General features: G+C 35.9%; 1 protein-coding gene across 1 annotated transcript; it reads left to right on the top strand.

Moving 5' to 3' along the window:
- Positions 1–1,497: 1,497 nt before the first annotated feature.
- Positions 1,498–4,290, top strand: LOC104235014 (nuclear transport factor 2B-like). Its single transcript, XM_009788685.2, has 2 exons — positions 1,498–1,894; positions 4,001–4,290. Exons 1-2 carry the CDS (start codon positions 1,601–1,603, stop codon positions 4,073–4,075), a joined length of 369 nt encoding a protein of 122 aa, XP_009786987.1. The 5' UTR covers positions 1,498–1,600; the 3' UTR covers positions 4,076–4,290.
- The last annotated feature ends 10,384 nt before the right edge of the window (positions 4,291–14,674 follow it).

Here is a 14,674-nt window from a genome sequence, read left to right as displayed (position 1 = left end):
TTGATCACGACATGGACATCATACAACATACTTAACGCAAAACAGTGTATTTGATATTCAATCAATAATACTTACACAGAGTCTCATGTGTTTGAGAGAGAAAAGAAGAAAAGAGAAGGAAAAGAATTGGAGGAAGAAAGGGGCGCACATGGCACAAGAAGAAGAGGAGGAGGCGACCACATGTCTAAAGTTGTAAAAATTAAGGTATAGGTTAAACAATTTTAAAAATCTGGGTATATGTGTGTTATTTTTACGAAATAATCTGTACAATATTTTCTTCCGTTCAGAAAAGCAACGATGAAACAAGTAATAGATTTAATACATATATTATAGTTACATATCTACCCACACACAACTAAAGATGATATTAAACTATTGAGTTATTGCGTAGAATTTAGGCTAAATATTCTATTGTTAATACACTTCAAAGCTGCCCTTATCATTATCATCTCCAGCATAGCACTCTAGTTTATCGAGTACTACTCCGCCCCTTTTTACGTGAAAGTGCTTTGATTGAGCATAAAATCTAACAAATAAAAAATACTTTTGACATGCAAGTCATACGAAAAATATAAAAATTTTCCTTTAAATTAATGATGGTAAGTGTTATACCTATTTTTTGTTTTCTGTCTCCTTATGAATAAAAAAGCTTTTATATCAAGTAAGATAAAAAATATATTTCATTAATTAATGACAATAAATGAGGGAAGGATGTTGAGAGTAGGCGTTTAGACGTAAGAATTATAAAATTCCAAAAAACAGTAAAAAAAAATTTCAAGTGAAAATGGTATTTAAAATTTAAAGTTGTGTTTGGACATAAATTTCAGTTTGGGTTGTTTTTGAAATTTTATGAGTGATTCGAGTGAAAATTTTGAAAACCGTTTTTTGGAGTTTTTCAAATTTTTGAATATTTTCAAAATGCATCTTCAAGTGAAAATTGGAAATTTTATGAACAAACGCTGATTTCAAAAAAAATGAAATTTTTATAGAAAAAAGGAACTTTTTTTTATGTCTCTAAGTAGTTTCTTAGACCATCTCCAACCCTAACACTAAATTTCACACCAAAATGGTGTAACACCAAATTTACTCCAACCATTACACCATTTTTTACACCAAAAAGAATATTTCTTCTCTCTTATATATTATATTATTATCTTCTATTTAAATTTTATTTTTTATTTCCTTCAAACAAATTCTATCTTTTTTCTTTTTTTCCATATTCATCATATATAATTCACATTCACCACTTATATAATTATTTATTACAAAATTATTTTAAAGGATAAATCAACTAAAAGTGAAATCATTGATACTAAATAATAGTACACCCTTGAAGATGCTCAAATGTTACTCCAATTTTATTTCGAAACAATTAAAAAAGAAAAATATAGGAATCACGTAAAATGAGACTGATTGATGAGGCAAGTCCAATCCTAATATTTTGGGCCCTGGACCAAAATATCCCTAGGCCTGAGAATAAGAGCAATCATACAAAAAAGGGTTCCTATATTCAAGCAGGTACACGCCTACAGGGAGAGAGGAACAACGAGAGCCATCGCCTACAGCGTGCTGTAGATTGAGCGATTATTCCGATTAGGAAATGGATCCAGAAAGCGTCGCAAAAGCATTCGTGGACCACTACTACTCCACCTTCGATACCAATCGGGCTGCGCTTGCTAACCTCTACCAAGAAAACTCTATGTTGAGTTTCGAAGGTCAAAAGTATCAGGGATCTCAAAACATCGTTGCTAAGCTCACCAGTCTCCCCTTCCAGCAGTGCAAGCACCATATCAGCACCACTGATTGCCAGCTCTCTGGTGCCAACGGTATGCTTGTCTTTGTCAGCGGTAATCTCCAAATCCCCGGCGAAGAGCACCCCCTCAAGTTCAGTCAGGTATTTGTTGCTAATTTTTTGGATTCCTTTCCATTTGTTACATTGCGATGTGCTACCTGGTTAGGGTTTGAATCTCATCAGATGCCATTTCGGGTTTAATTTTGCGTGTCCTGATTTGTGTTCGGCGCGTTAATTCGGTACTGTTGCTTGCTCCTATGTTCCGATTCTGTATTGCGATTGATTGCTCATCGCTGATTTGTCCGGCTAGGGTTAATTCGCTTGTCTGTATCAGAACCGATTTTAGGGTTTAATTTTGCGTGTCCTAATTTGTGTTTGGAGCATTCATTCGATACCGAGGCTTGCTCCTGTGTTCTGGTTCTGTATTTGTGATTGATTTCTCATCGCTGATTTGTTATATAGCATCTTAGATCGGTTGCTTAACAAGGATGCATTTTACTGGAATCCTATCCTTTTACATGAATCTAATGAGTATTGAAGACATAGTTAAGTAAATAAAAGTGTGCTCTCTTTAGACATGGTCACACAATTCAATATGGTACCAAGGGCAGGCAGAGTTTCTGCATCTGAGTCTCACCACCACTATTATTAAAAAGAATTTGCATATACTTAGCTAAGCATATGTTTAAAAAGAAATGAGTGGCATGGTTCTATAGCATTTTGATTTGGATTGGCTGGAGCAACTTTTGAATTGTTTGTTAGATTTGAATTTGTGTTTGTTTAAGTGCTCTTTCTTCTTCTCTTTGTATTTGAAATCACTTCTTTCAACATGTAAATGAGAAAATGTGTGTTTATAAAGCAAACGAGTGATGTGGTTCTGTAATTGGTTTATTTGAATAGGCCGGAGCAACTTTCCAGCTAAACAGTTGGAAAATTGCAACTTGAAATAAGTGCTAAACGCTATTCGAGGACAGAAATAGTGACTTTAGGAAAAAAAATCAATCAGATGTAAACGATTAAATAACTTGGCTGTCCACATTGGGAATTCCCTTGTCACGACTCAGAGCTCGCCAAACAACCCAAACTATGTTTCTGATGCATTTTGAAGTAACCCATGTTGGAGCACCTTCACTAAATTCCAGATGCTTCTGGATTTGGTAGACGGTTCTCTTGGATGATTGGATGATTTGAAGCTGTGTGGACATTATGATGTTAGCTGACGTATGCTGAAAATCATGTAGCATTGGTCTGTATATGTGTACATGCCTGTGAGGATAAAAAGAGGCAATTACGGAATGGTGTAGTGGAACTTCTGAATACGAGTACAATAAGCTTCTTTAATCCCTTATTTGAAGAGTGCTTTGTTTATTGGGATTCTACATCTAGCCTATGAGGGGTGTTTGGATCTTCACTTTCCCACGCTCTGTTTTTTTTCAAAAAAAATTCCTGAACAGGACAAGGGTATTATTAAGTCGGTTTTCTTCTGTTATCTCTATTTTGTGAATAGCTTAACAAACGATCAGTAATATGTGTTGTAGAATATCATCTTTATGGTTCCTTCTTAGTCATTCTATAAATAATGGTAGGGTGTCGTGCTTTGACTGCTCTCGAAGTTATTTTGTTGGACTCGCATCTAATGTTGACTGTTTGGTCTTGGTTTGCCACTTTTTTTTAAAAGCAACTAGCTTTGGCACACCTTATCCCACAGAAAAAAAGATAAATAAGAAGAAACAAAACAAAATCAACTATCTTTTGCGGAGAATTTTTCCTTTCTTTCCCGAAACAAGAACTGTTTGTTTTTCTCTTGTTCGTATTGAAAAGCAGCCTCCTATGTTCAATACAGAAATAGAGCGTTCTTTGAACTGGTAGTTTGGCGCAGTCCTTCAAACTGATTATGCAGACAGATTTTGTTTTGGTCGTTGCTTACATATTTAAGGAGATAAGAAAGGATTTTTCTCGGTTTCCACTTTTTATTTCTATTTTCCTTCCTCGTGCACCTGTTCCTAATTTCCAAAGACATGGATGTGCTTGCTGTTTTGTTGATCATTCAGAAGAAATCAGCAGTGATGAGTTTGTCGTCTGAAAATATTTTATTATTGAAGGATATCTGTCTTAAGTTTCTTGAAATTTGCATTTCTGGATACAATGCTTCATAGTTTATGCATCTCAAATTTCTAATGTTATACGTCTAATTTTCATGGACTGCAGATGTTTCAGTTGATACCAGCAGGTCAAGGAAGTTTATATGTGTCCAACGACATATTTCGCTTGAATTACGCATGAAGGGTTCTGAGTTGAATTGTTTCTTGGTCATGTTTTCGTGATTGGTTGTCTAAAACTAAACAAGTCAGATTATAACTTCTAGCAAGATATTGCCTCTGTTTGATATCACAGTCAGTATAAGACCAGTCTTCCTGTAATGGTTTGGTGAATTGATTGATGCACTTGGCGACAGTTTGAATTTTATGGAATTGAATGAGTCCTATCTTGCTTCCTGATGTTATTTTCTTGCAAGTTTCTCTCTCTGATGTTGCTCATCATGATTCCTCCCTTTTTCTCTTTGCTACTTTAAGCCGTGATTATTTGGTGGATCTCGAGACATGTAAAAGTTGTGTTGGAAGTGCTTGCGGTGCCTGAAGCTGTTGAAACGTGGGCCTAAATTTTTAAGAAAAAGGTTGTTAAGATATGGATTGTGTTATCAGGTTTGCACTTGATTCGTAACCGTTGTCATGGCGAAATTTTTATATAGTAATTGATTTAAACTTTCCGAAGCTGAAGGCAGTCCTGTAGAATTTGATACCTGACACTTTGACCAATAGCTTTGCTATGTCGTATATGAGTGAAGAAGTGCTGTAGTAATCCTAAAGTATGGTGTCTATTTGTTTCTTTTTTGTCCGAGGAAAAGTAACGTGGTCGTCTTCCCCTTTGGTAATTAGAAGCTTTATTAAATAAATATATTGAACAACAACTAACTAGGTACTTGGAGGCCGGAGGGCAAGAGTGAGTGGGTTGGGAGAATCAGAGTTTTGATATATTAACGCATTGGTTCTTTATTGAAATCTTATTTGTCATGCATGTTATATTTTGCCTCTCTTTTTGATTTTCAAATCTCCGTCCTAGTTAACGACTCTATTATGATCTGAAGATTGACTTATTGATCTGTCATTTCAAAGTCCTCTCTCTTCTTGTATATAATTATTTCCTTCTGGGGATCTTGCTTGATTCTAAATACTAATTAAACGTACGTTTCTCTTGGTGGAAAAATTAATGGTATCTCAAAAGGGAATGTTTAATATTTTTTCAACAATCTTAAGGATATTTACACTCTTTTATTATGGAGAATGAAAGAGTGAATAATTTACTATACATGATAATCATTCATGTCAAATAGGATTTGACATATTTTTTTGATGAAAGGGAAGATGATGATTAATGTGTTGGTGGAACTCTTTATGAGTTGTGAAAAGATTATCTCCTTAACCTGAAATTTTTTAAAAATATGGGGATTCGTGGTGCCCAAAGTTATATATCATGTTCCTAAGAAGGAAAAGTTATTTGTTAAAATTATAACTTGGCCTTAAAAAGTTGAGATTTTTTTTTTTGGCAAAAATTTATATTGGAAGATAAAAAATATGTTGTTTTTTTGGCTCTGAAAGTAATGTTGCTTCGAGTCTCTTAGTCATTTGGGTGAAGAAATCTTTGAATTATGACCCTTTCCTACTAATTTGAGATATTTTTGCAGAAGTTAAAGTTGCTTCTATGTTTAAAAAATTTTATTTTGGTATTTGAATATGAAAGATACCAAAAGAAAATAGATTCTTATATGTGTTGAAAGATGTTTCAAAAAACACTTGTATAGAAGTCAAGTTTCATTTTATTTGAGGTGATTTTGTGCCTTATTTGAAAAATACTATGAGTTAGTATTCTGTATGTGGATTTTCCACTGTATTAGAAGGATACAATGATAATATTGAATCTTTGGTTCAGATGTGAAAAAACTAGCCGTTGGAGCAACAATTATATAAACATGGTCTTTGGAGAGCTAAAGACACAATTTCTAAAACAAATTTCTGAATCATCTTTTCATCCTATATGCTGGGTTTCTTTCTTGAGTTTTCTGCTAGTTCTGTTCCCAATTTAATAATTGGAAGAGTTTGTTGAATCCTGGGGGATACACCTAATTTTATTCATTATGGTGTGAGCGAAATATCATTAAGGACAATATCCTTGACACGCCTCAAGTTAAATCTTGTTCTCCATAATTAATTTTTCCAACATCTCTTCTATCATTCTTATACCGACTATTACAATGCCACGAAATCCCTAACGCCATGTGAGGTTGATTATGCACAGTCGGAGTGTGCTTTTCATATTTTCCCTTCTCATAAAACAGTACGGAGTGAATTATGTATGCATTTCAAATCCTAGAAACATTCACTTCTCTAGCTATACATCAGATAAAGCTAGCGGTTGTTTTGAGGGAATATAATTACACCTGCGTGATTAGTCAAAATAGAACTAGATAGATCAAGGTGCTAGCACAGGGGTAAGAATATACGTTATACTACGATTTTGAAGTTTTGGATCTATCATTTGAAAATCGAGAGGAAGAACTCTGTCATATTTGATTAGTTGAAGGACTTGCTAGTTGATAATATAATCAAACCCCTTGTGATATATAGAAGAGAAAAAACAAAAACAGTGGAAGGTGGTGGGTCTTATTTAATTAACAATATGTGAATAGTAAATCGCAAACAAAAGTTTGTGCATATATAAACGGGGAATTATGAGAAGTAAATAAAGCGTTAATGCCCAACGGCCTCGCACCAGATTGAAATTTCAGTGATCAATGCTGCTGAAAGTACTGAATACAAAAATAGCAAATTAAAAGAGAACCTTCTGCAGGTTGCAGAATAGTAGAGCATTGAAGGAGCATGTTTAGTTCTAGCTTCTTATATTATTTGCTGTAATTAAACATAGAGATGCAGATTGAGAACAACGAGCAAAAGAATGAGAAGCAAACCAAAGAGGATAGCATGAACCAATATGGAAATCCAACTTGTCTTCATGTTCAAGAAATCAACTGGCCGAATCTTGCCCGGCATTTGAAAGAGTAATCCGGGAGATAGAAATGCAAATAGCGATGTAGCTATGATCGGACCAGCCCAATCATTCATATTTTATGATCTTTAGCACTCTATTCAACTTTTGGATAGATAAAAATAGTACTAAGTAAGAGATCTAAGAAAAGAGAAGAAGAGAGAAAAAGTACACTAAACAAGTAGTAGTAGTAGATAAGAAAAGGAAGAGCTTTGGAATATGATATCAATGGCGTGAAAGTAGAAAATGATGAGAGAATCGCATAAAGTAAAGGAATATATGAAAATATCAAACACTTTCTAGTTTAATTATTCCCACCTTGTAATATAACTTACGTACTGAGTCTAGAGAGTACTACTTTATTAGCTATAGTGGATAAGGCAAACCCATCCATGATGTTACAAAGGACACCAACCGGACAAAGCTTAGCTGCCTAACAGAGCTAATTGGCTATTGTCTTTGCCTGCAATTATGCATGCGCATATTGACTACTACACCAATACATAGTATCATAAAAAAGATCAAATTTACTCCTATGATCAACTTTGGCATTGTTACATTTTTTCTCTAGTTTTACTCTGCCGTAAGAAAAAAGTTTTCATTTTTTCCTTGACTCCTTACCTAGCTTCAATCAGAAGTTAATTTTAAAGTATAGTCAAAAGTTATGGAGAACTTGAACCTTTTTCCGAAAGAAAAGTTGACCTTTTCCCAATTAAAAAAGAAAGAAAAAACTATAGTGCAGTTCCATTCCTCCAATGGTTGATTGGAAGCTAGAATATTAGGTGTATAATACTAGCATTAGATTGTGGAGTACTAAATTACTAGTAGTTTGCTAGAACATTAGGTGTAAAATACTAGCATTAGATAGTGGAAGCTAGAATATTAGGTGTGAATGACTGGCACTAGATCGTTCTAGTATTAGTAGTTTGCTTTCCGGTTTTCCTGTTGATAACTTAAGTAAACTTGGGTGGAATTTGATTATTTTACTGTTATAATTTCTTTTTCAGCTTAAACTTTAAATATTTTTGAAATTTTAAACTAAAACTTTTTAACGCCATCGAAAACTACTTTATTAGAAAGCGCCAATCCGGCTCCAGCTCTGCTGCTCGATAACTGATAAGCCAGCAGCAATACTTGACGGTGGTGTTAATTGAGTCAATCCATTAAAACCTCAAGAGAAGTAGAGAACAGAGGTGAAAATTAGGAAAAGTAGTGTATGCAAAAGAATATCCCATGAAAATTTAGACCAGTGCGAGCTGTAATCAAGATGATGATGGAGCAATTGAATTATCCTGAGCTGAGAGTTTGGAGAATTCATATTGACGGCTATTTTGATACTTAAAATTGGAAAGCGGCTACTCTAATATATCCTTTCTCTTTCCTCAATTTTCGATTTGCACGCGTAATGCTTTTGTCATAATTCGAATTAAAAACTCAATAAGCTGAAGTTTTATGGTCCCGGATTCATTAGTTTTGTCATTAAGCCTTTTCAAAAACTTCAGCAGAAGATGCTAAAGTTATTTAGTTCATTTATAAAAACTTCAACACTAAATAAGCTGAAGTTTTTTTGTCCTGGATTCATTAGTTTTGTCATAAAGCTTTTTCAAAAACTTCAGCAGAAGATGCTGAAGTTATTTAGTTCATCAATAAAAAACTTCAGCATTAAATAAGCTGAAGTTTTTTTTGTCCTGGATTTATTAGTTTTGTCATAAAGCTTTTTCAAAAACTTCAGCAGAAGATGCTGAAGTTATTTAGTTCATCTATAAAAATTTCAGTACTATATAAGCTGAAATTTTTGAAAAAGCTTTCTAACATACTAGATAAATAATCAGATTGCCAAAAGTATCTAAATCATAAATTTTGGAAAAATAAACATGAAAAGAACAAAATTATCACGAAAAGAATCACTAAGTGTGACCTTAAACTTCCCGTACGTGAAAATATTTACAAATTATTGGCTACTAACTTACGTAATTATTTATATTTTGTTTTTAAATAATCTGATAAACATACTTATGACAATCATCCCATGAAATGAAGTTTCATAGCAGCACCAACAACAACAGAAGAAAGAAGAAGAAGAAAACGAAGGAGGAGAAGGAGGAGGAGAAAGGGGGCTGAAATTGTTTAAAAAATGGGTACAAAATAAAACTTAAAAAAAAATGGGTATAGGTTAAATGAGGACGACCAAATAAGGCGCCCCACCTGAATTACGCCTGTGATATCACGATTGAAAAAAAAGCGCATATTGAATATAACTTAATTTCTAACTAGTTTCAAGCTTGTGAATCGAGTATTGTCTAAAACTATATAAAGAATCCAATACTATATCTGAACATGTAAATGGCATCTCATCAAAAGCGGGTCCAAAAACTGCTTGTTTTCATTTGCATGAATTTTAGTAAACAATCTATACACCTTTTGACAATTACCTGTGAAATATAACTATACGGAGAAACAAACACAGAGAAATTAAGTTTGATAAAACAAGAACATATCCCTATTAATTAAGGCAAAAGCTAGCTTAGCTTTCCAAGAAATTAGAATTGGAAACATATACTACTCCCTAATTAAATCTTGATTGGAGGGAAAGAAAAATCGGACCAAATGTGGAGATTAGCGGTGACAATCAAAAGGGTATATATACAAAAATATAAAATGGCATGAACAAGTATTGAAATGCCACTGGTGTACATATTCCCGAACTCAATGCACCTCGTTCTTGAAGGCAACTGGAATAGCAGTCCCGGCGACAATATTATGAACAATGCCGCCGCTATCACCGATGGCGCCCAATCTGTTCCCATTATTTATGCTTCTTCTATCTTCTTCTTGCTATAATTTCTCTTAGCTAGTCAGAAAAATTAGTAAGTGGCAAAGAGGAAATTTATATAGTGGTTTTGCTTAGTGAAGAAGGAGAGAGAGAGGATATATGCTAAACTTGAGAGTGAAATGCACGTATGGTATTAAAAAGAGAGAAGAAAGTGTATATGGTGTGACGGTGGGGTTTTTGCTTTATGGATCCAAGTTGACAGAAATTAAACTACTGCCTTTGTGAATAAGTTACCAGAAGGAAGAAAAAAAAAAAGTTTTCCTCTTAGTTTTGCTAAACACATTAACACTACTAGAAATTGGTAGAAAACCGTCCAGGACCTATCGACCGAAATCGCTGGGAAGTAAGAAAAATAGTGTAAATTGATCGTAAAAGGCAAACAATCAATTTCAAAAAAAATAAAATGTGGTCCCAAAATATCGAGATACTGTTTTATCTGGCACATTTAAATATAGCGATTGATGTCGGTCGAAAACCAGTCAATGTTTTACCAAAAGCTGGTTAGACTTGCATACTATGTAGGAATTTTTTTTTTCAATTTTGAGTCGGTATTTTTAATTTGCATTTTCAGCCCAATTTCAACAGTCTCGAAATCTGACAAAAGTCACAAAACCCGAAAGGCCGTTCACTCACGAGTCTAACCATACCAAATTTACTCAAATCCGATAATAAAATCTCATTCAAAACCTCAAAAATCCATCTCAAGAACACTTCCTCTTTCCCCCCAATTTTCCACCCTAAATCACAAATTAAATGATGGAATTAAAGACATAATCATGGATTTGACCAAAATTAGATAGAAATCACTTACTCCAAACACCCACGCAAGAATCTCTCCAAAAATCGCCTTCCACCGAGCTCCCAATTCAATTTTGTGATATGAACTCAAAATCCTCGTTTTTGAATCTTTTATTCTGCCCAGGTACGCCTCCTTTGCGAACGCGGAGGTACCCTCGCGTTCGCAAAGCACAAATTGCCTCTGACCAAAATTCCTTCTACGCGAACGCGAACCTTTACTGGCCCCTCTCTTCGCGAACGCGGACCTTATGTCATGACCCAAAATCCATTAAGAGTCATGATGGTGCCGGACACCACTGTCAGGCAAGCCAACACCAAGAAGTTAATTAAATTCTCATTTTAATATTTTTTGAAATCATTTCTTTTCCTCAAATTAAACAATAAATAATGAACTTCACCGAATAAATAATGATGTCGTTAACAAATTTCCAATACTGTATAATCCCATATACATCCCAGAACCCGGTGTCACAAGTGCATGAGCAATTTCTAGGAATAAAATGTAATACAATAACTGTCTGGAATACAAATTGGACAGAAAAGAAAGTACAATACTCTGAAGGAGACTCTGCCGGTTGCGGGTCGTCTCGAGAGATGTAGCTCACCTAAGTCTTCGTATCAACCATGCCGCTGCGCCCAACGAGGCCACTAGACATATATGTGCCCGTGCAATAAAAATGCACAACAAGTGTAGTATGAGTATGAAAATAACGCGTACCCAGTAAGTATCCAGTCTAACCTCGAAGAAGTAGTGACAAGAGGTCGATCCCAACACTTACTAGTGGTCCAACAATATGATAATATGAAATTCTAATTAAGCATGATTTATAGAGATAACAACAAAACTCAGAACATGAAAAATAGCCGAACAATTCTTTCATTAGTATTATAGGACTCCAAAACACTTCCTTCATTTAAAACAAATAATCTCTCAAAAACAAATTTATACAAATTATAAAAAAAAGTTTCCGGCTGTATTATCACACATAATTTCTACCGAGGACGTTCGACCCGATCCAACATAAATGTAAATTGTGCACTGCCGAGGGTCGAACGACGCGAATCATAGACACATCAATTTTCCCGCTCGCGAATCATACCTGCGACACAGTCCCCGTTCACGAATCATACATGCGACGCTATCAAATATAAATTTAAGAAATTATCCCGCTCGCGAATCATACCTGTGATGTAGTCAAAAATAAATTTAAGAAATTACCCGCTCACGAATCATACCTGTGACGCAGTCAAATATAAATTTTGACATTTAAATCATATCTCTTTCTTGGGGGGGGGGGGTTAAAAAAAGAAAAATTCAACTTGAAACCTTTTAGGGAAATTACCCTGCTCGCGAAACATACATGGGACGTGGTTACACATAGATTTCTTAAGTTATTATAATATTCCTCAATTCTTTTCGAAATTTACGAAGTTCAAATGGAACCTTTTAAATCTTAAATTCTTCAATTTTCATTTCTTTCAAGAAAAATATTGCTCAACCTAAATCTTGCTTCTTCTCAAGGCAAACAATAAACATGATTCGACAGTAATATCAACAAGGCATGGTGTGAACCTAGACTATCTAGACATTGGCATAACTAGTAGCTATGTACGGACTCTCGTCACCTCGTGCGTACGTAGCCCCCATAATTAGAAGTACATATTAGTTTATTTCACCTATGAGGTTAATTCCCTCTTACAAGGTTAGAAAGGAGACTTACCTCGCTCTGAAGTTCCATAATCGGCTTCCAAGCCCTTCCGACGACTCAAACTGATGATTAACGCTCCAAAGCTAGCCAATAATTGAGAAAATCCATAAATGCATGCTCCAATACTCACAACAATTCAATTTAGATAAATTCCCAACTCCGCTCGAATAGTTGACAAAATCGCCCTCGAGCCCATGCACCCGGATTCCGAAATTTTTTGAAGATAAAGATTACCCATAACATTACGAACCCAAATATATATTTTATTCCCAATTTCATGTACAATTTCCAAAAATACCAATTTTCTAGGTTTTTTCTCAAACCCCAAATTCTTACTAATTTCCATGTTAAAATCTATACATAATCAATATGTTTAACTTATAATAGGTGGGAATGACTTACCTTGACATTGAAGATGAAAACCCCCTCTTGAAACCCTCCAAGAATTGCCCAAACCAAGAGAAAATGGGCCAAATTCCGTTTTTAAAATAACTCACTGCCCAACGATTTTTCGCACCTACGGTCACTTGACCGCTTCTGCGGTTCCGCAGGTGCGGACCAAACACCGCTTCTACTGTCCTCCATCAGACCCCTTGATCCCGCATCTGCGATCGCCATCCGCTCATGCGCCCTCGCTTCTGCGGCTCCCCGCTCGCACGTGCGGTCCCGCTTCTGCGGAACGTGGTCGCATCTGCAATCCCAGTCTTCTCCAACCTAAGCCGCTTCTGCGACCTTCATGGCCGCTTCTGCGGCTCCGCACCTGCGGCCCTAACCTCGCAGGTGCGGTTGCACAAGAAGATAGCAGCCTCAATTCCTCTTCAAATTCCAAATTCGATCCGTTAATCCCCCGGAATCTACCCAAGACCCCCATGAACTTATCCAATTATACCAACCCATCCCAAAATACATTACAAATTAGTCGAGCCTTCAAATCAAACGACGTCGAATTTATGGATTGCACCTCATTCCGAGCTTAATGAACTTTAGGATTTCCAACTTCTACATCTGAAGTCGAAACCTATCAAATCACGTCCGATTGATCTCAAATTTTGCACACAAGTCATATTCGACATTGCGGACCTACTCCAACTTCCGGGATCAGAATCTGACCCTGATATCAAAAAGTCCACTTCCGGTCAAACTTCTCAAAACCTTTGAATTTTTAACTTTAGCCAAATGATTCCAAAATGACCTACGGACCTTCGAATCAACTCCAGGACGTGCTCCAAATACCAGAATCACCATATGGAGCTATTCCCAGACTCGGAATCCCAAACTGACATCGATAACACTGAAATGCACTTCAACCCAAACTTATGAAATTCTTCCAAAAAGGCTAACTTTCACAATAGGCATTGAAACGCTCCCAGAACATCCAAAACCCGATCCGGACATATGCCCAAGTCCAAAATTATCATACGAACCTGCTGGATTCTTCAGGTCCTGATTCTGAGGCCGTTTACTCAAAAATCCAATCTTAGTCAATTTTTCCAACTTAAAGCTTCCAAAATGAGGATTCTCTTTCCAAATCAACTCTGAACTCCCCAAAATTCAATTCCGACCATGCGTACAAGTCATAATACCTGAAGTGAAGCTCCTCATAGACTCAAATCACCGAAGAACGCGCTAGAGCTCAAAATGACCGGTCAGGTCGTTACACCTTACCTCCGCGAACACGTAGACCAAATGCATGGGGTCCCCAGTTTTCTCTTCTCTTCTTTGCAAATGCGTTCCCCATCTCGCATCCGCGATGCACTCACCTCCTAACCTTTGTGAACACGTCCTATTCTTTGCGAATGCGAAGAACAAATCCTCCTCAGCCTCCAGGTACACCTCGTGAATGCGAGACTTGTATCACGAACGCGTAAGAGGAAACTAGCAACATAAAAAACCTACAGTTATCAGCCAACAAGCTAAGTCCAAAATTGATCCGATAGCCACCCGAAACTCATCCAAGGCCCTGAGACCTCAACCAAACATACCATCAAGTCCCAAAACACTATACGAACTTAGGCGAATCCTCAAATCACCTCAAACAATATCAAAAATATGAATTACACACGGATTTAAGCCTAATGAACTTTGAAATTTCCAAATTCTACAAACGATGCCGAAACCTATCAAATCACGTCCGATTGACCTCAAATTTTGCACACAAGTCATATATGACACCACGAACCTACTCCAACTTATGAAAATCTAATCCGACCCTGATATCAAAAAGTACACTCTCGGTCCAACTTTCTAAAATTCTAACTTTCGCCAATTCAAGCTTAATTATACTATGGACCTCCAAAATACAATTCGTATGTGCTCATAAGTGCAAAATCACCTAACGGAGCTAACAAAACCATCAAAATTCAAATCCAAGGCCATTTACACATAGGTCGACATCTGGTCAACTTTTCCAACTTAAGCTTCCAATTAAGAGACTAAGTGTCC

The sequence above is a fragment of the Nicotiana sylvestris genome, chromosome 2, assembly GCF_000393655.2.
Source record: "Nicotiana sylvestris chromosome 2, ASM39365v2, whole genome shotgun sequence".
Lineage (NCBI taxonomy): Eukaryota > Viridiplantae > Streptophyta > Magnoliopsida > Solanales > Solanaceae > Nicotiana > Nicotiana sylvestris.
Note: the sequence above shows the minus strand (reverse complement) of the source record. Positions and strands in the feature narration are given on the sequence as shown.